The 22,794-nt window shown below is 39.2% G+C and overlaps 1 protein-coding gene across 3 annotated transcripts in view; it reads left to right on the top strand.

Annotated features, from left to right (window-relative positions):
* The window catches only part of PALS1 (protein associated with LIN7 1, MAGUK p55 family member), a 102,588-nt gene that overhangs the window by 55,557 nt on the left and 24,237 nt on the right, over window positions 1-22,794 (top strand). For all 3 annotated transcript variants that reach the window (XM_075927394.1, XM_075927395.1, XM_075927396.1), the window contains 7 exons: window positions 1,161-1,369; window positions 9,260-9,337; window positions 11,970-12,116; window positions 12,851-13,012; window positions 14,679-14,756; window positions 18,322-18,505; window positions 20,162-20,233. In XM_075927394.1, coding sequence (XP_075783509.1) covers window positions 1,161-1,369; window positions 9,260-9,337; window positions 11,970-12,116; window positions 12,851-13,012; window positions 14,679-14,756; window positions 18,322-18,505; window positions 20,162-20,233 — 930 coding nt within the window. The remainder of the gene's footprint in view (window positions 1-1,160; window positions 1,370-9,259; window positions 9,338-11,969; window positions 12,117-12,850; window positions 13,013-14,678; window positions 14,757-18,321; window positions 18,506-20,161; window positions 20,234-22,794) is intronic.

Genomic DNA, 22,794 nt, shown 5'->3' with positions numbered 1-22,794 from the left:
TCAACTGCCTGCTAGAGAGTTACTCTGCAGGCTTGGTTCCACTTTCTTTTGTAACATAGACAATTAACTCTTTATAGTCACTCAAAATGAAAACATTAAAATTAGTTTTAAATATTGTATACTGAAATCTGACACTAGTAACAATCCTAAAACTCTTTCTGCTAAGAAAGCTAAATCATTTAAACAGTTTTCGGAAAGCAAATTTAGTAAAGTATAAAAATGTAATACTAAAAGTTATTAATCCTGATTAAAATGTATGTTCCAAGTAGAATCCACAGCCTAATAGGTAAAGCAATTTGTAAACTGAGGTTTCTTACTCTGATGCACTAAACTTACAGAATTTGGTATGGTAAGAGGACTTTTCTGTGTTTCTTCCTCTTCCCCCATCCTCAAACCTTTGAGTTCAGAATTACTCAGTCTCAGTACTCAAGAATGATTTGCTATGACAAGGTTTGATAATCAAACACCATTAATAACTTTGTGAGAGACTATTTTACAGTATGAAAAAGCAGCTTTGCTAAACTAATTTAGATGCTTTTTTTTCAATATTCATAAATAGTGAACCCTATTTCAAATACAATCTTTACATTATCAAAATATTTGCATTAAATTTTTTATTTTTGTATTGTTGCATGCCATTTCCTAAGAGACATATAAGAGGGTTGAAATAGGGTTCTCTATTTATGAATTCTGAAAAAAGCATCCAAATTAGTTTAGTAAAGCTGCTTTTTTCATACTGTAAAATATTCTCTCTCAATGTTATTAATGGAGTTTGAGAAACCTTTCATAGCAAATCATTATTTTGCAGAAGTTAAAGAATGTAAAGAATTAATTGCTGCTGTCATTTGGAACTAATCTGCAAAGATTTTAATCAGCTTTTTTATTGCTCATAATTATATATATATATATATATATATATATATATATATATATATATATATATATATATATATATATATATATATATATATATATATTTTTAATGATCTGCTCCTCAGTGTGAGGTTTATTGTTAGTGGACTAAACGAACAGTTTTGCTTGCATCATTGCTCATTCAGTCAAGGTTGAACTGCTGTCTTTCCTACAAATCTTAGAAGTTTAAAATGTGCATAACATAATAATAAGCTTAATCTAATTCTCACATTTTTTTCTCTGCCCAGAAGTGGAAGAGCTGTTAGCTTCTCTTAAGCATATCCAACATACTTTGGTAGACCCTCAGAGCCAAGAAGATATCGCACTCATTTTGCAGCTTGTCCAAAATACTGATTTTCAGAATGCATTTAAGATACACAATGCTGTCACAGTGCACATGAACAAAGCCAGCCCTCCATATCCTCTTATCTCCAATGCACAAGAGCTAGCACAAGAGGTATGTAAAGTCTACATCTCCATGATATGTTTTGTAACTTGTAATTAGGGGTGGGCAAAATATGGCCTATGGGCCAGATCTGGCCTGTTTAACAAACTTGTTGAGTCCATCATGACTCTCTGAGCCACTAAAAGTCCAGTGGTTCAGTGGGGTGCCCAAGCAAGCTCCCTGCTGTGGCACCACATCACTCCTGGAAGAGGCCAGCTGCTACTGGGATGTCTGTGCTCTCATGATGGAGGTTGAAGACCGCTCCAAATGCTGCCCCTACCCCATCACTGTCCTCACAGCTCCCAAAGGATTAAAACTGACCAATGGCAGCAGTGTTCACAGGCAACATGCAGCACATGGAGACACATTCTCCCATTCTTCCCAACAGGCACGCAGAGACATGCCAGCAGCAGTTGGCCATTTTTGGGAGCAGCGTGGGGCCATGGGCGGGGAGGCGGGCTGACTGAGTGTCCCTCTGCTGCACTAACTGGGAGCCATCTGTGGTAAACACTTCCCAATCAGAGCCTGCACCTCACACCCCCTTGTGCACCCTACCCTTTGCCTCAGGTAAGAATCTGCCTGCATCCAACAAACTTCATCCCAGACTCCCAACTCCCTCCGTTAATATAATAGAAATGTGCAACCTGTGATAACTTTCGAAAATTCATGGAGTGGCTCCCCTACAAAAATTATTGCCCACCCCTGAATTAGCCTGTTTCGTTGGAAATATATTCAGCTTTATCTATGTATGTCAAGCTTCACTGAGCTCTCAATAATCAAATGGTGAAATAAAATGGATCTTAATGTATGAATAGTCACTGATTACTGCATCCACTTTTTCCAGAATTAAGTATTACATCCAGGAATGAAGTATCTTTGGGATAATAACGCAGTTTTTTATAGTAAGAAATTTAACAGCAAAAAGTACTGTACTTAAGTGCAGAATATTACCACATTTAAGTGCAATGAAAAGAAGGGTGCTATAGTAATGGGAGAATTTTTCATAGCTTTTATTTTCCAGTATTGGTGGAAATGCTGTACAAAATAAGCAAGATTGAATTTATTGTGCTTTGAGAGACTAGAATATATTACATTCATTTGTTAGAAGTCCTTGCGTTAATAAAATAATTTTAAGGTCATTAAGGGGTCTTGTTAAGAAAAAATGATTTTTTTCATAGTGGGATTTGTCTATCAGGACCAACAGACTGGAAAAATTTGTATTTAGCCAATAAGTGAAAACTGCAATTGAGTGCACCAAACTTCCAATTCAAATCACAGTAGAGTAAATGTACAGAAGAAATTTGAACAAGTTTAGAGTAAATTTGAGAGCAGTGTATCTCAATGACCATTTTCACTGTCGTACCATTTAGGAGCAAGTGAGCATCTGATATTTCTTTTGGATTTTTAAAATGATTCTCAGATTGCACATGAACAGGAGTTTAATTTGAGAACTTTTCTACTTTTAGAAATTATGTAATCATAGAATTGTAGGGAAGGGACTTTGGGATGACTTTTAATTCAGTTCTCTGCTAGCAGGATTTGTTAAAGGTCAAATAGACCCAGCAGACTGGAAAATTACAGATTTTCATTAGGTTTCTTTTTCTTTTCCCCCCTGTCAATAAAGGGTGCTTCTACACAACGCGTAAACTCGAAATAAGATATCAATTTGCACATCTTATTTAGAAAAAGATTCAAAATAGCTTATTTTGAAATTTGGCGCATCTACACAGCACCAAATTTTTAAATAATGTGCTATTTCGAGCCATCCCTTAACCCTCGTGAAACGAGCTTTACTAGGATGGCAAAATAGTGCGCCTGTTGTTTAAAAAAATATTTTGAAATAACTGGTGGCTTGTGTAGATGCGGGGTTTCTATTTTGGGATACCTCCATGTAATGTAGATGTACCCATAGTTAACTCCAACCTTTTTGTGTAAATCTTTCCCTCTTGGCTACAGATGAATGACTTGCATTTTTTTCCTTTTGCATTTTTTGAGAGTTTGAGGAAGAATATTGGAAATTGGGGGGGAGTTCACAAATAATTTAATACAATGTTTAAATTATTGTCTGTAGCTAGCATTGGTGATTTTTTCTCTTCCTCAGCCTAACTTTGTTTGACTTAACTTTACATAATGGATGTTGGTTTATTCTCCCTCCTTTGGTATCTGTCTCTTCACAGCCTGATAACTAGGTGCAGGAAGCTTTGGCATTCAGTCTCTCCCTCTTTCTCTGTAAAAGGCTGGCTTGTTGAGGAAAGTTTAATATGCCTTATGCTTTATCCATAAGCACCACAATATAGGCCTCATCTTCCTGAGCTGTGAGAGAAGCAGTGCTAGAAGATGGTCTGAACACCATTTTAAAAAAGAAAGTGGAAAAGGTGCCTGAATTTGGGGACCTCTTCTAAGTATTAATTGTAGAACAATTAAGCAGGTGCATGGAAGCCAGTATTTTGTACACCTCAGTGATGAGATGGAGGGGCCTGTGGATTTATCTGTAGGCAGAAAATCAGCCTTCGTATTCTTCCCTTCAGGGAGTCCAGACTGGAGATATTCTTTATTCAGACTTTATTTAAGTTTCTGGGAAGAAAAACTCCTTTCAAAATATTGTTTTACTGTCCTGCAAGCCAAAACCTTCATCCACATCTTTAATGGGGGAGTCACAGTGCCCTCTTAATACAGGAAAATAACTGTCAAGTGTAGGCTCATCTGTTCTTCATAGAGCCATTCTCAGGTTTCCCTCCTTCCCTCTTTAAGTCCAACTGGAAAGCTTCAAGGACAAGAAGAAACTTGACAAAGCCAATCCCTAATTCTAATTCTTTCCCTCTGTCCTTTGACTGCTGGTATAGATCAGAAATCTTCTTTCAACCCTAAAGAACAAAATTATTTGAGACTTCTGAGCTTAGTCATCACTAAGAAGGCCTACTTCACAGAATTCTGAAACACCAATGTGCTCATCTTGTTTTTTCCTCTCTGTCCTTGGAGCTCCAGAATATTGAAAATATTCTGTATGCCCTTCACCACTGTCTTGCCACAGATAAACAACACAGAGGGGATGTACAAGATATTTAGTGATTCAGAATGTATTAAGCAGTGATGAAGGTGACGGGGTACCCGTATCTGGAGCTGAAATAGCTGGATCAGAAATGTAAGATGTTTCCATATCTGACATAGCCTAGTTGTTTTAAATGACTCCTTTAGAAAGTATTGATAGCTGTCTTGTTAAAACATCCTCAGACTGACAGGAGGACTTCTTCACTTTCTGATAGTTTCTCTTTCACGATGGCTTGTCTTCCCTGGACTTCCATAAATATAATGGTAGAGACAAAGAGCAGACACCAGGAAGGAGAATTTGTTTGATTCTGTACCTCAGTGGTGCTCAAATTTTTTGGCCTGCAGCCCATCCTGCTCAACACAAACCTTTCCTTGGACTACCAGCCAACCACCCATGATGACAGAATGGGTTTGGGCGGGGGGGGAGGGGGAGAGATTGTGTGAGATCTGTGCAGGAAGTAGGATGCAGGCAGGCCCACTGATGGGGAAGGGGAAAAGCGGACTGTTGCACTGAGGCCCAGCCATTCAAAGGGTCCTGAAGCTCTTCTGAACTGCCACGGGAGTGCCATTCTGCATTGCTTCAAGGACCAGGATGGGGAAGGGCAGTGCCGTGGTCTGAGCAGCACTAAGGACTGACTGCCTTCAGCCCTGCCTCTTTTACAGGGGTGCAGAGTTGTCCCCGCCCTTGCTCTGGGGCCTATGATGGCTGTTGGCCCCACTAGGTGCAGGAGTGGGCTAAAGGTGTGGAGGGGTGGGTCTAGAAGGGATGTAGGGTGCAGGAGAAGGCTGGAAAATGGGTGGGTCTGGGTGGGGGGAAGGGTGCAGGAGTGGACTGGGGCGGAGGGGAAATGGAAGTGCAAAGAGCTGCTTGCTCCCCTTGAGAACTGCACCAGCCAGCAAGGCTCAGTGCTCCCCCTATAGTGGGAAGCCAGTGCTTGCGCTCCAACCTCATGGGGGTGCCTGGGAGGCCGGAGTACCAGAATGGGCTCCCTACTGCCGGTGCTGGGCTGAGCCCTCAAGACATGACCAACCTGCAAGGCAGCCATGGACCACTAGTGGTATGCAGACTGCACTCTGAGAACCACTTCTGTACCTGAACAATTGAGTTATTCTGGCCAGGTCATTATATGGTTTGTGCCCAGCTGTCTTTCATTTTCCCTGCATGTTTTTGTTCCTGGGCCTGGATTTGATTCAGAAAAGAGTTCTCACCTAATCCCAAAGCTTTATTTTCACAAGAGTGATCACTGAAAATCTTCAAGTCTGGCTTTCCAATTTTTGGGGGCGGGATCCTGAAGATAACAGCCATAAGAAAGGATGAAACAGCAAAATAGCATTATAAGGAATTAAATACTCACTTGATGTTCACCATGACAATAAAACGTGTGTATGTATTATCCTTAATTACTGAGGAATTACTCATAACTGCTGTACCTACCCTAAGGTTTTCTCGGAGTGGAAGAACAGCATAAGTATGCACTCCATTGTGCATTGCATTAATTCATGGTTAAAATTACAAATTGGAAATGGAAAAAAGTTGGATTGCTCTGGTACGCTTATCTGCTACATTGTACATATTTTGGATTACTCTTTAAGCAATTGAGTGCACACTTATTGTATAGACATTGTGAGTGAATTGAAATTGCTGTCAAAATTTGGTTAGTGCGTCTTCACTGTTATATTAAATTTGCAATCCTTAAAGAGTTGAAATGGACTATTGGTTTTATCTTTCAGGACATTTTACATAATTGCATTGTTTTAGCAGTTCAACTGCAGTGTTAGCATGAACAAATATGTAACTCTGATAGCAAGGCAGCAAAAACTTATGATTTATCTTTTTAGACACTTTCATTTAATTAAAAGGCTGAGTAAAGCATGCAGGCATGAGGAATTTTTGTGGAGATTAACTCCCTAAAATAATTTGATGCACTCTGACTCTTGAATAAAAATGTTAAACATCAAATGTAATTAAATAGATTTTAAAGTCAGTTAAACTTGACAAAAATAGGGGCCAGGATTAGAAGAACATGATCATTTTTAAATGTTCATGCTGAAACAGCATTTGATTCGGCGTTCATTACAGTTTTTAATTTTTTGGCATACAAGACCATCTGAAAGAGCACATTAGCAAGAACTCTCTCTAAAGCTGGACTAGTTAAACTCAAGTTGAGTCTGTTTACATGGGATGAATTTTCAATCTTTGAAGCACTTAGACGTTTAATTTTTTTTTTTTTTTTTGCAAGACCAAATATATGTAAACAATGAAGTTAGACCAACATTGGGCTTAACTGAAAACTTACAACATGTTTAATATAAAAATGTGCACATTCCATATTAAATAAGATTACATTAATATGGAAGTTAAGATAAGTTGCTGGTTTTTTTATAAACTATTCAGCATTTGAAATGTTGACTCTAAAAGTGTTCTGTAATGTGGCATGTACATTTATAATTTTGCTGCAGCTATTTGAGCTCAAATTAGATGTTTCGTCTACTATCTTACAAACAGGACTAAATCTTTATTGGTAGAGTGATTTTATTATGACAGATTTTTTGCGAAGAATTTATGGGGTGGAAGAATAATGTGACAGATGTTAATTTATTAACTACAAAACTAAGCCCCTGCAATGAAGAAGCTAATAAAAAGTTACTCTTGCCGCATGTTCACAGTACAGGCAGTCCCCGGGTTACATGGATCTGACTTACATCGGATCCCTACTTACAAATGGGGTGAGGCAACCCTGCACTTGCTGCTTCCCCCCAGCAGACCAGGGAGATGCGGAGCGGCTTTTCTCAGCAGACACCTTAGCTTGAGAATAAAGGACAGAGGGAAGTGAGGTGTGGGAGAATAAAACTGAGCTCTGGAGAAATGTTTGGCTAGAGTTTCCCCTACAATATGTACCAGTTCCGACTTACATACAAATTCAATTTAAGAACAAACCTACAGTCCCTATCTTGTACGTAACCCGGGGACTGCCTGTACAGAAATAAAAGGTTAACTGGTAAACTCATTAACCTTAACGGGTGAGGCTTACCAGTTGTGATTCACTAGCAGGGACTGGTAGCAGCTCCCCACCCATCCTGGGCAGGGGGCTGCTCCAGCCCTGCTGGGCTTAGCCCTCCTCCCACAGATTACATACTGTGGCTCCCAGGGATCAGGGTCAGCAATCTTGCTGGCCTCACTCCGGAGGAAGCGGCTCCTGAAGCCTCCCCATTGAGAGCAGTGCTGTCAGCCCTTGCCAAATCTGCTCCTAGGGAAAAGCTGCCTCTCTGGGAGCATTGCTAGCAGCTAAACAGTTGTTCACGCTGTAGAAGTTACTGCCATCAATAGCATAGTAATCTGACAGATTGTACAACACACCTGATCGGCACAAGAGAAATTTATTATTTCACCAGAATGCATATAATAAAAGCTCTTAGAGAACTAATAAGATATTTAAAAAAGAAATCCAATATGAATTAAGAATAATACAATGGACACAAAAAAAACCCTGCCTGGATGGGCCAGGTTGGTAGACATGGTACTTGGGGGGCAGGATGAACTTAATTTCCGACACTGCCTTCATTAAACCACTCTATAGGAATTATGACTATGAAATCTTTTTGAAATAGTAATGTCTGTGAGTCTTCATTTGGGGCAACAAACTTGCCCAAACTAACAGCCCCCATTTCTGACAGATGTAGCATTATAGAAACCTGTCCATTCCATAGACGCATCATGCAGTGGCTTAGGAAAAAGCCTCAAATTAAAAAACAGAATTATATAATTGAAGGAAGTTCTTTGTATTATAAATTTTTTTTTAGTTTTATATAAACTCCTTAGGTTTAGAGCGGGTGTCAGATCCAACTCATGATGGATTTGATCGTGAAGAAACATCCATCCATCTTCAAGTGCTTGCTCATGTCCATTCCATAACCTTCTGTTAAGTCATCAAGATTAGAGAATAAAAGAATATCCCAAAAATTGGAAGAGAGAAGGCTCTTCATCCTAAAAAAGGGACATTTCAGTCACTTTTCCTGGTTTTTCTGAGGTCATCGGCGCTTCTAAACCCATATCTTTGTATGTTCTCAGAGGAGGATGAGACCAGGAATCCCCTTCCGCCTCCTCACCAGATAAGTGTGTCCTTACTGCTTCATCTTTCCCTCTGAGCAATGGCAGATCAGAACCTGGTTGTTCCGATGGTGTGAAATTTACATAGACTTTTGGCAGTGTTTCCAAGTAATCTTAAGCTTTTTGACATCCTGAGTTGCAGAAGAAAAGGGCAGGGATTTTTCAGAGCTAGCTGTGGAAGTTTGATTACTCTGTGATGGGTCTGAGGGAATCATTGATTTTTTCTGTTGCCAGTGGAAACAGCAGTTTGGACAAAGTGATACCATCTTCCACTCCTAGGGAAAAGGAGTCTAAGCAGTTGAATACATTAATGATCTGGAACTGTGTAACTCATTAGTCGCCCAAATGGATACCTCAAAAAGTTCTATAATGGTATGCTGTTATTTGATAAATAGGCTACCTTTTTGAGGGCATGTGTTCATTTTTTTAAGATTGCCCTTCTTTTACAGATCTTAATCTGTCTTTCATTCCCTGTGGCAGCCTATTTCCCATCAGTTGTCTTGGTTTATGTAGAGAGAAACAGTTCTGATATGATGTTAGAATAGTTCATGTATTTTCATTTAATAAATGTGTTATTTCTTATGAGTTTTATATACATGTATGGATGCAGAGTAACAGATACATGGATTTGCTTTGTTTCAATAAAATAGTTATATTCAATTTTTTTCTTTAAAGATTCTTTAATGTAGTCAGAGCTAAGTTAGCTTGCTATGCAAAGCAGATTTTCACTGTTTGGTCTCTTTTAGGTACAGTGTGTTTTGAAACCCAGTCACCAGAAAGATGGGCAGGAGCTTAGTGCATTGCTGAATGCCCCTCACATTCAGGTAAAACTAGACAAAGCTGATACTGCATAGTCTGTACCATGTAGATTTAAAAAAATGTTTTATGTATTTCTTGCATATACTTTAAAAACACTGGTTTGAATTTATTTCTTAAGGCTAAATAATGAGTGTTCCTAGTATATATGGAAAATTTCAACGTGATGGAAAAATGAAAATTTTGTTACTAATAACACAACACTAAAATGCAATGCACACTTGGGATTCAGTGCCACCAGTTTTCAGGTGTACTTAATAATATACAAAGCCCAAAAGGGAGATAAGGGCATATGGAAAGGGAGTGTGAGGCTGGCAACAGAGAGGACCTATGCTAGGAAGCAGCTAGGAGAAGTTGAACAGTCATTCATCAAATGCAAAACAATGTCCAGAGTTCAGATGGATTTAAAAAAAAAAAAGGTTTTGTGCTTTTGGTGGCGTGGAGGTGTTATGGAAGTATTGGGAGTTAGGAGGCCCTGACTTAGTGTAATTATGCTTTTCTGCATTTGGCTGTTGGGGAAATCTTTGTTGTTCCTTTGGGCTAACTGCTGGAGCTTGGAGGCTCTGGAGCAGGATCTTATTGGGAAAATGTTCTTTTTCCTTCCCAGCTCTCTCCCTCCACCCATCCACCAAAAAGTGATTTGGGAGCTGGGGGAGTCTGAAACCATAGGCATAAATTTCAACGTATATCATTACTGTACAAACAAGACTTGACAGCTGGTGAAATTTATAGTTGTCCATTACAAAAGAATGTGGTTAATGTGCATTGCTTGCAACTTATAACTAAAACCACTTCTTCTACAATTCTTGGCAAAGATTTAATAGTGGACTGCTATACTGAGGCCCACTACGTTTTAAAAAAAATGTATTTAATAGCATAATCTGAAAAAGCCCCTGTGCATTTAAAACTGCATTTAATTCTGCAGTGCTTCAGCGGAAATAATCAAAATACAATGACAGCTTCAAATGTTAAAATTAGAGGTGGTGTATTTAATTGTATATGAAAATGAATATAATCAGTATAGCATCCCTTGTTTTTGTTTGAGACAAAATCATTTTATTGTATATTATCAGCATATGTGTTCAGTAAGATGCAGATTGACTATGTTGTCATCTTCAGGTTTTAGATTTAAAATGTTAACTCAGATGGAGTATTGAGACTCCTCAGAGCCATTCATTCATGCTATCAGCAAACTCTTGAAGACAGCACTATATTAGTTTGCATTTAGTTCTTGTTTTTCAGGTTATTGCAATCATCTCACAAAATTGTGTAACTGAGCAACAAAATGGAAGGTGAAATTCAGTGTTGGTAAATGCAAAGTAGTGCATGTTTGAACACATGATCCTATACATATAAAAAATGTGGTCTAAATTAGCTGTTACTACTCAAGAAAGAGATCTCGGAACACTCATGGATAGTTCTCTGAAAATTCCCATCAGTGTACATCATCAGTCCAAAGCTAACAGAATGTATATTGCCTCTATATAACTCCATGATGTGCCCATATTTTGAATACTACATGCGGATCTGGTTGCCCCATCTTGAAAAGGATATACTAGAATTGGTAAAGGTGTAGAAAAGGAAACAAAAATGATTGGTGGCATGGAACAGCTTCCATATGAGAAGAGATTAAGAATACTAGGACTTTATAGCTTGGAAGAGAGACAACTACCAGAGAATACAATAGAAGTCTACTTTCTCTACACCAGTCATGATTTTAAAAGAAAGCATTATTTACTTCTCATATAACATAAGAACGTGGAGTCACCAAATTAAATTAATAGGCAGCAAGTTTAAAATCATAAAGAGATATTTCTTCACACGATGCACAGTCATCTTCTGGAACTCTTTGAAGATGTTATGGAGGCTAAGATTGTGACAGAGTTCAAAAAAGAACTAATTAAGTTCATGAAGAATAGGTCCATAAGTGATTGGCAAGGATGTAAAATCATGCTGTGAAGCGCATCCCTGCCCTGTTTGCCAGAAGCTGGGAATGGGTAATGGGTAACGGGATGACTTACCATTCTTTTCATTCCCTCTGAAGTACCTGGCGTTGGCCACCATCAGAAAAGAAGATACAGGTAGTCCCCGACTTACAAACACATCGATGTATGACCAGCCTCACTTACGACCAACCTCCCATTAAGTGCAGCCCCGACTTATGAACGGCGATCCATGCTTACAGCTCGGTCCCATTTAAATGAATGGGGTCCGATTTACGAACACATTGAGTTACGACCATGTGCTTGGTATGTAACTCGTTCGTAAGTTGGGGACTATCTGTACTGGGCTAGATAATCTGGCCCAGTGTGACTGTTCTTATGTTCTTAATCATAAGAGCTAGAATGTTAACTTTTTTAAAACTAAGATTCTGAAGCACACTTTCTCAGCAAATCTGAATTCTGCATCTGTGGAATATATCTGACTGTCAGTATAAATTAGTATAATTAAACCTTAAGTAACCATGCTATTGTGATAGATCATCCTTAGGATTTTTTAATTTGTTTGCCATATAATTTGCACAATTTGTTAGGTTTTAATGGATATCCTAATTAGTACAAATTAATGAATTTCTGTTGTGTTTCATGTAAGTATCAACGGCATGATTTCCTTAAACTGCATTGTCTGTTTTAACACTAGGCACTTTTATTAGCACATGATAAGGTTGCAGAGCAAGAAATGCAGCCAGAGCCAGTGACAAATGAAAAGGTCTATGAAAACATTGGCCTGTATGGTGGGGAGACTGTGAAAATAGTTCGCATAGAAAAGGCTCGAGATATTCCATTGGTAAGTATTCTTACTCTGACAGCAAATCCCTTGTTCTGAAAGAAAATGAGCCTAGAATTGTCCAATTTACTTTTGCTCTTCCAAACTCCTTTGTGGGTGAAGTTGTCATGTATTCAGACCTTATTTTAAAAGTTGAGAGGTGTTGTCACTTTATAGATGAAATATTACACAAACTCCCACCCACCCTCTTTTGCAGGTCTTTGATAAAATAAAATTTAAAAATGTATATGCTATTTAAAAGTTGAGCGATAATAAAAATTGATATTCCTGAAATGACAGATATTTATGGCTGAGACTATATTAACTTTAATACTGAAACCTAAGTTGCTTCAGTTGAGAGCATTGTCCGTTGTCTATCTATTGAAAAGTCAAGGAAGGGTTTCCTAAAGAAGGTAGTATCTCAATGTTTGCTGAAACTGAGTTTTAATCCTTGTGCTAACAACTGCATTTTTTACTTTTATTCTGTTCCTGTTTTGATCATCTTCATAAACATTTGGGAAAAGTTGTTTAAACATTCATCTGTCATAATGTACAACTCAAATTTAATAACTGTTAAGCAGAAGTTCCTCTTTCTGCTTTTAAGAACTGAAAATCTATTAAGTCAAAGTTTTAGAGGTGTTCTATGTTTTTAATTGGTAGCATATGAATGTTTTGTGCCAGGGTTGAAAATATTTGCAGTATATATCTATGAATTTCATACTTGTTTGAAGTTCTGCTTATTTGCCATTATATAGGGTGCTACAGTACGCAATGAAATGGATTCTGTCATTATTAGCCGAATAGTGAAAGGAGGAGCTGCAGAGAAAAGTGGGTTATTGCATGAAGGGGATGAAGTTTTGGAGATTAATGGCATTGAGATTCGTGGAAAAGATGTAAATGAAGTTTTTGACTTGCTGGTAAGTGATCTTCCAATCCCACCCCCATTGCAAAGAATATTTGCTGTCAGACCTTTTAAAGTGCCACTCCTTCATTTTGGAAAAAGTTGGATCCACATATCCAGTAGTTTTAAATAGTTAACTTTAATTAAGAATGTGTTTGACAAAGCAGTGTTGTAAGAGGTATGAAAATGGTTGTCTGAAGAAAGCAGTCCTTCAGATTCTCCAGATCTCAGTGGTCAGATATCTTCAGTAGGCTTCTATTCTCAGAAGTGCAAGCACTCAGTACATCAGTCTCCCCTACCTTAGGATACTCTATGGTCTTTCTCTTCAGCATTACTCACCTCAGCCTTAAATGGTTCTGCCTCCAAGCAGCATTGACGAACATGATAGCATTGCACACCAGACCTGATTTAAGACCAGTATTTTGTGTCTTTCCTTTCTTCAAGCGCTATGAGTTGACATGTTAAAATCCGTGAAACTAGGTGATGTATAAATTGAAATGTGTGTTAAGTCTTTACAAGATTGAGATCTTAAATACATCAGCTGTTGAGGGCAAGGACTTTTCTGACTTTTTTTTAATAGGACTGAGCACCACATAAATGTTTAACAATTATATATTTTACCTATTAGTGATATAATATTTATATGTCAGTATAAGCAAGCAATCTGCTTACACTTATAATTAGAAACATCTACTATGTATTTGAGTGTTTGTGTCTGTCCATGTGTCTGTCTGTTCAAGAACTCCTAAACGGTAAGAGCTAAGACCACTAAATCTGTTATACAGCATCCTTTTATTAAACTGAAACAAGGTGAGGATTTGGTTGTGCCAGGAAAATAGGATGTGCCTGGAATGGGATTTCTTCCTCAAAAAGCATATAGAAAAGAGACAACATCACCAGGCAAGTGAAAAGAGCTGGCTGGGGGCATTTCCTCCCATCCCTGATCTGGGACGGCCCCAACCCGAATCCTCCCAACCCTTTGGTGTCCTTTAGGAAAGGTAGAGGAGCTGGTGCTTTCCTCCCTCCACCCCAATTCCTACCGGAACATTGCTATTCCCCTTCGTCGGGGAGCAAGAGGAAAGTACACAGATTGCTGCATTCCCCGCTCTGTCTGGGGAGCACGGGGCAGAAGAACCTAGACCTGCCCCAGCAAGGGGACATGCATCCCTCTCCTTGCTGAGTCCATTGGAAATGTAGTGGCTATGGAGAGGCACTTTTCACCTGGCCCCAAGCTGTGGCAGTGTATTGACGAACTTATTAACCAATGAGAACAATATGGCAGAATTGTAATCCTTGCTCTCCAATTCCCCCATATTTTCCTTTTAAACTTGTATGGAGAAAGCAGTTTATATGCACAGCCAAGCTTTCTTGGCTTCCATCATCTGGAGATCATCAAGTTCTTAGTCTTTCCCACTATGCCACATTTCGTTTCGTGTGTGTGTGTGAGGTGTGTGTGTGTGATATATATATATATATATATATATATCATATATATATATATATATATATCTCTCTCTCTATTAGGATTAATATAAATCTTAACCCACACAGTGATATTTAATGACACATTTGATTGTAGGGATTGGGTTTCATTGGAGTTTGTATTGCACTTTGAGAAAAAACATTGTTTACCAAAACAGGTATTTATGCTGTAGAGTACTGGAGTCTTGTTTTTGTTACAGGCTGACATGCATGGCACTCTGACATTTGTGCTGATACCCAGTCAACAGAGCAAGCCACCTCCTGCCAAAGAGACAGTTGTAAGTGAAATTTGTTAATTGTACAACCGTTGTTTTTCACCTGGAGCTTACAAAGGTTTTCTGAACATCATTTTACAGGGTGAAACCAAAGAAATTGATTTACATCTTGAAGATTAATATTAGCTTTGAGTAACAACTGTTGAAAATGATCACAGGAGACAGCCTCAGGCAGTGGTTCTCAACAAGGGGTCCTGAACCCCAATGGATGCAAAGAGATCTTCTAGGGCGTACATCAACTCATCTAGATATTTGCCTAGTTTTACTACAGGCTGCATAAAAAGCACTAGCAAAGTCATTCCAAACTAAAATTTCATAGCAAAAAAATTAGAAAATAAGCAGTTTTTCAGGCTCCATGCAAATTCCGGAATCAGCAATATGTTCCTAGGTGGAAGCATGGCCAAGGGAACTGCAGTGATGGTGCCTGTGGGCAGAGATAGCACACAGAGCTACCTGGCCACACCTCTGCCTAGCAGCCAATGGAAGGATATGTTACCGCTTCCTGGGAGCCTCCCAAAGTAAGCACTGCCAGGAGCTTAACCCCCTCTTGTGCCCTCAATCCTCTTCCCCAGTTCTAAGTACTCCCCTCTCCTCACCCCCCAACTCCTGCTGCTGTGGGGTTTGGGAGGTGGTGGCCAGAGACTACTCCAGCAGCAGCCTATGCATCTGGCTCAGGGACTGATTGAGCTGCTCAGGCGGCTCTTGCAGAAGTCACTGAGGGCCCAGAACATAATGGAATTTTGATTTCCTTAACCTCTGTGACAGACTTACAGCTTTAGTTAGAAGCACCAACATGAGGAACAAAAAATTGGTAATGGGCTGTTCACTCTAGCAGAGAAGGGGATAGTAAGATCTAATGGCTAGATGTTGAAGCTAGATAAATTCAGATTGGAAATGAGGTTTAAAAAAATTGAACACGATTATCAGCCATTGGAACAGTCTACCAAGCACTGTGGTGGATTCTCCATCATTGGCAATTTTTAACTCGTATTGAATGTTTTCCAAAAAGGAATTAATTCACAGAAGTCCTGTGGCCTGTGATATGCAGGAAACTAGATGATCATAGCAGTCCTATCTGGCTTTATAATTTATAATCTGTTAATTTGTTTCTTACATTTAGCCACTACTGTGTTGAAAACTAATTCAGCTTGTCCCAAATCTCTGCTACTAATCAAGTTGTCTCTTCCCTTCCCCCCCCCCCCCCCACCCCCCAAATTATTGGACTATAACCAGGTTCCACTGCACATCCAATACTGCTTCTTAGGATTTTATTTGCCTTCATAAAAATAGGCAATGACTGCATTTTCACATTGTGTAAAAGGAGAGTATGTTCTCTTTTCTCCACACCCTTTTTAGGGAACTACTGTATATATTCTGGGATTGTTATTCCTATTTAAATTTTTATGTAGTGAAAAGTAGTTCTATAATGGAAGATGATGCAGCAGCAGCTCTCATTTTCTAGATGCACATGAAAGCACGTAACTGTGACTAATGTTACTTTGGTAAACTCCCTTAACTACATAGAGGCATGATTTTCATCATACTGAAGTCCATAATCTATCACAGTGGACTTTCAAACTGTTTGCAGCTTGGAGACTGGATCAGACCAGTCAACTATCCTGCCAATGACTGTGACTCTCCTCTGACAAGCCCACTAGTTTCCTTTTGCCTTCTTTAACACAAAGCTGACACAATTCCATTAGTAAAGTAATTTTTGACCCTGTAGAGAAATAGCAGTGCCACATACTATACTGACGATTTATACTTCTGCCTAGGCCAGTTTCCTCTTGACCACACCTAGAGAAGAAACTCCCTGCTGTGACTGTGTGGTTATTATAAGATCAGGTGTATATTTTATACTTGTTAAATTCCTTATTAACTTTGGCTGACACCTGGGTTTTATGCTTTGTGACATTTAGCACTGTGCTGCAGTACATTCTCCAGTGCTTCAAACTGTCCACTTAGATGGCCTCAATTTCATTTGCTATAATGTTAGTTATTTGCTGCATTTATTTTTGGCATACATTTCAGTTCTCTGCCACTTTGGGTATCCTGAATTTTATTCATCCTTTTTCTTGACACTTTTACCTCTTAATTCTTTATCCTGCTTCACCTTCTCACATATTCTTTGTGACTGATGCACCTGGCTCAACCAGGCCTTTGTGGCAGATGGCAGCTGTTGAAGGCCTTCACCCTGATTTATTTGCCTTGAAAGAGAATTACCAAGAATTCAAAGAAATTATCCATTAGGGTATAAACTTTGCCTTATGTCTGATGAATGCAGATATGGCTGCAAAAGCTGCCGCTTTGATTGGATTTCTTCAGCTTGGCCACAGATATCTAATTTCCATCAGAAGAAACTCAAGGACCTTGTTATTTGCCAAAGACAGCCTCTTTGGGGAGCGTGTGCAAGCCTCTGTAAAAAGTGGGAAAATAAGGTGCACGCTAGTGTCTTGGGCCTGTCCCATGTCCCTTGTGGCCCCCATAAAAAAGATGCAAAGGAGAAGTTTCTCTTTGAGCCATCTATCGCTGATTTCAAAGCATCTCAGCTCAAGGGTGATCAGCATCGTCAGCTGCAGAAATGGAGTGGTTTTTAGTTTGGTTCCTATATGCAGCAAAAGGCGTGAGGTTCCAGAATGTGTATCCAGCATGCTGCTTTCTGTATCCTGGCAGAATATCATGACTAGAAGCAAACTTGTAAGCTTTTTACACTTACTAATCCGTGGTCACCTTGGACGCATGGCACAAGCACAGTTCAGAGAAGCAACTAAATCAGCATTCAGAAATACTTTGTCACTGCCCAAGAATAATCTGTTTTTTTGGTATCACAAAAAAATGCTTCAGAAAATTCACACCCTCTTGGTAAAGACAGTCATCAATTTGTGCCACTTTGTGAAAACCTGATAAGCAATAAAGCCAGGAAAACCCTGACCCTTCCAGAATCTTAAGGAATTAAATCAGTATCTAGTCAGAGGAAAAAATATGAGCTAAGGGAATTGTGTAGTCTTTTTGATAAGGAGTGCTAACACCAGAATTGGAGTCCCATATAATGGTGTCTTCAGAGAAGCAGAACTACAGATAAACATTCTTCCCTTTTAAGAAACTAAGTAGCAAATCTAGGAAATTAAATTAAAAAGTGCCACTAAAACCCATGTGTGACTCCATTCACTGGAGTAACTCGGTTGAACAATTTCACCTCAGTGTTTCAGGTGCATAGTCGTTTGGGTGAAAGTATTATAATGCCTTCATCTTCAGTCTCTAACCTTCCCTCAGATTGGTACAACTTTATTTTCCTCACTACAATACAAGTTTCAATTTCAGTAGTTGAATCAGTATCTGCAGGTATGGATGGGACTACTCACATAAGTAGACCCATCCATACCTGTATACAAGATATTCAACTATTGAAATTGCAACTTGTTATAGTGGTGAAGAAAATAAAGTTGTACCAATTTGACAAGAATTGTTTTGCCTTTTTTCACAGCCAGAGAGAGAATGTTTTAGGAATATGAAACCTTGGAATTACTCAATATTTTTCACTTTTAATTTTGTATCTTTTGTTTCCTAGATACACGTGAAAGCACATTTTGACTATGATCCTTCTGATGATCCTTATGTACCTTGCCGAGAGTTAGGTCTGTCTTTTCAAAAAGGAGATATACTCCATGTGATCAGCCAAGAAGATCCAAACTGGTGGCAGGCCTACCGAGATGGAGATGAAGACAATCAGCCTTTGGCAGGCCTTATCCCAGGTACAATGCAATGTCCCCAAAAACACAGATGTGCAGTAGTTTTGAGGTGCCATTGTTTGGAATACAACCCGCTACAGCAATTGCAATGTCTTGAAAGAGATTTTTATATCATGAAAGTTATCTGGTTAAATGTTCATTTGTTGTTTGAACCTCCGTGATGGTTTTTTAATACAGAAATGAATTTACATATTCAAAAATAATTATCCAATTTCTTAGCAAGCAAGTATTAATTTTCTCATAGATGGGCATTCACTGGTATGGCTGCCAATCACTGATTAGATTTGATCATTCTACCATAGTTTTTTCTCTTTTCCTTTGAGTTCCTCTGCTGTCTGCTATGCAGCACTGCAATATAACCCCAGCTTACTTTATCTCCACCTGAGAGAGGAGATTTAGGCTCAGTAAAAACAAAGAGCTGTAGATAGAGCAATTCCTTTTTCAAACAGCTGGGAGCTTCAGACAAATTGGATTTTCAGTCACTGGAACCTTCCATTTTGGAGCATCAGCAAGAGCATCAGTTATTAAGATCCTGTTTCTTGCATCCATGCAATGCAAATCCATTGGAAGCAATAGATGAACAAGAAATAATTTCAAGACAGGTGTTTCACAAGTGTGACTTCATTACTTTGTAATGTTTGTATGAGTTGCAAAGGAACCCAATTTGATTCTTTTAAATCCAGGCTGATTTTGCAGTGCTGGTGTTCATTTGCGGGGCAGGGGGACAGGTACAAAATATCCACTTTTTTTACCTGAGACCGGAGTACATTTAATATGAAAATGATTGAGAAACAATGCCACTCTTTTATAATCACTCTTCCAAGCAAAATTGCTCAGTGTTACCAAGGATACACTCCTCTTCTTTGAATGGTGTATGTTGGGAATGCTACAGAGCCTTTCTAATTTTATAAGTGTCTCTATGGTATTTCTCAAAGAGCTGAATCCTTTCATTTAAGAATCATACACAATAAAGATGGAAAAATGTATTGGATCATCCTCATTGACAATATGGTTTGTTCCCTATATTACATACTTAAGGCAAATGGTGGTGTGTGCACAGGTGCACTTATTGATCCTGCCAAGTGTATGACAATACTGGTATATTTGAGCATAAAACTATATCTAAAAAGAATACATGTTTTTTAAAAAGTTGCTTGCAGAAGTCATACAGCTTGGTCCCAATATGCACCATTGTGAAAAGTTAACCATATATGTCTGTTTGCTTAATTAGGTCATTACAAACAAACTGCAGATAGAATGCTCTGCCTTTCACATGCTGAAAAGTACATTAGTTGTACATCCAACTATCCCATATTTTGAAGGATACACTTTAGTCAGTTACCATCGTTGCACACAAATTCACCATCTTCTTACTTCATTGTGTAACTATTATATATGTTAACTATAATCGTAAAACTGAAGTTATAAAATATTATTTAACCAAAAATAATAAATCTCGTATTCAAGTATGCATGATATTTTGTTCCTTGTTTTGGATCTTTGTGGCATAGTGTCTTCCACTTGGCCCTAGGTAGATTGAAAAGTATGATAATAGAGTAATGATGAGAAATTAAAGAAAACTGGCATCTCACTTATAAAAGGAAATAGGAATTATTTCCTGATGCTAACTGCTTTTAATGTACCTTTTTGTATGTTAAGGAAAGAGCTTTCAACAGCAAAGAGAAGCAATGAAGCAAACCATAGAAGAAGACAAGGAGCCAGAGAAATCAGGTTGAATATATATTCTAAGGAAAAATTCTGTAACTGTTGTACTTTTATTTAATCCAGGTGGTGACTGTAATATTTTGGTGTCAGAAGCTCTTTCATGAGCTTTTACACATGTATACTTTTTTGTGATACCATACTTTTTATACCGCATGGCTTCTTTCAAGGTTATGCTGTACCAGCTCCATAAAGGATTTTAACATTGCCCAGAACTTAGATACCAATTCAATTACAGGTTGCCCTTCTGAGTCATTGTTCCCTTCCCATGAATCTGACTCGATCTATTGGCCCCTCTGACCTTCCTTCTGTATAGATTGAAGGGGCAAACCCTGTCAATTCTTGAAATACTTCTCAGTAAGCAAACAATAGATAATGCAGTTGCATGTCCTAATCCCTTGCCTTTCTGTGTACATACGCTTTTAGCATGAATTTCAGTGTCCCACTAAATCTTTAAACTAATCCATTTGTTCCTGGGTCATCTAGGGCAGACTTCAATTGTCTTAGCCCATACCTTTTCACAGTTCAGCAAATACGTGGATTTTGAAATGTGACCGCAAACTAGCAGTAGTTCTTTACAAAGCCATTCTAACTGTGAAAATGAGTGCAGTTGCCATTGTTTCTGCCGCTGTATTGGCTACTACCTCTGGGTATCTGGGATAGCAAAGTCAGCTACCTCCAGTATGTATTTTTTTTTCTCATTTTTGAAGAGCTTAGGGAATGAACCAGTGATGTTCATGGCAATCCTATCGACGATGTCTCCCTTTACAGGTAATGGTTGCAATGTCTCTTTGCAGAAACCTGTAATCTTTTTCCACTTTTGCACAAATCGCAGGATTTACAGTATTCCTTTCCTGCTAGGATAATACCAGGCCAACAAAAAAAGAAAATTCTGAACCCCTTCAAATATTCTCTCTACCCCTAGACATCCAGTATATGGACAAATATAATAATACTGCCATGGACTTATTTGGCATTGGGAGCTGTTTGTGGCATTCCTCACAGCCAATGTTCCCTGTAAGATTTTCCATCCATGAGCAGAGTAAGTTTTGTTATGTGCACCAATGTTTAGCTCATGTGTGCCTATGTGGATGTATGCCACTGTGGCGCCTGCCAGTTACTAACAGATATATTTTGAGAGTGTGTGTGTATGTGTGTGTGTGTGTCTATATATATATATATATATATAGACACACACACACACACACACACACACACACAAAATACTAAAACAAGGGAAAATTAACAGGGTACATGACTTATTTATTTAATATGAAATCAAATAAAGAGAAAATTAATACTACAAAATTTTTAGTAGCCATATGAGTATAGCCTGGGCAGAGAGAGGCATAGATTTAAAAAGGAAACTGACATCTGTATTTGCATATCTCCTGCCTGATGAGAAACAGCAAGTCCTTCCCTGAGCTTGGGCCCAAGACAAGGGGGAAGATCTATTGCTAGAGAAATAAGGATTGGATGGATGGGGTGTGTGGAGATAAATGCATCCATCCATTCCCATCCCCCTCTCCCACCTCTCTCTCTGTCTCTCTCTCTCTCTCTACATACCTCATCTATTCATCCATCCATCCATCCATAGATAGATAAGAGCTGCCACAATAATTCAGATCAATAGTCTGTCCAACCCAGTATCTCTGTCTGTCTGTCCAATACCAGAACTTCAGGCAGAGTGTACAGAACAGTGGAACTCAGAGCAAGCCCCACGAAAAGCCCTTCTGCTTGTCTGTACATATGCTGTGTGTGTTCACACCACTGCCAATTCCATCTGGTGCACCCTGGTCTTTGTGCCAGGGGAAGGGCAAAGTGCCACTTCGCTGCTGGAGCACAGGATGCTGTCATTCTCAGCACCAGGGCAGCAGGGACTGGGAAAAGGGAGGTTTGAAGCAGGCGAGGTGGGTGCCCACAGTGGCATCTCGTCCTTTTCCCAAGGGACTGGGGAATCCAATTGGGAATGTTCCCAGCCCAGAGCTCACGGAGCAGCATGACCTAATGGCATGTCTAGCAAGGACTGCACCTGTATCTTTAACATAGGGGCACAGAACTTGATCAAAGCCCTGGTCAAGTCATATCTTGTCCTTGCTGTACGATCCTCGGGTTTCTGATCTTGCAAAGCCAATTTTCCTGCCAGTCATCTAGGATAAGCTGTTTGCAAGGGGCAAGTTATTTAATGTCACCAAGCTTTACTTTGTCTCTTCTGAGGCAACTTAGAAGGGCTTGATTTTTGCCAGCTGGGTGGTCAGCCCTCTTGTAGTGCTACTCCCAGAGGGGCATCATGGCTATTGGGCAAAACCGTTAGTGTGAAGGTGAGAGAACAAAGGGAAATGTTTTCCCTTTTACGCTAGTGAAATTGTTTTGTGGCATGTTTGAAAGCCCCCAAGGCAGTGAGGCAGGCTGGGACCACAGAATGTGAATAGCCTTTAATGACAAGAGCAATTCATATTTGTGAGCCGAGTCCTCACCCAGCACAAAGGTGCTGCTGCTCAGCCATAGTTCCTCCAGTCTGAAGCAGGTGGCTTTGCCTGATGGCTGCTCGGGGGAGGCTGCTGCCGCCT

Source organism: Pelodiscus sinensis, chromosome 4, assembly GCF_049634645.1.
Source record: "Pelodiscus sinensis isolate JC-2024 chromosome 4, ASM4963464v1, whole genome shotgun sequence".
In the NCBI taxonomy this organism is placed as follows: Eukaryota; Metazoa; Chordata; order Testudines; family Trionychidae; genus Pelodiscus; species Pelodiscus sinensis.
Note: the sequence above shows the minus strand (reverse complement) of the source record. Positions and strands in the feature narration are given on the sequence as shown.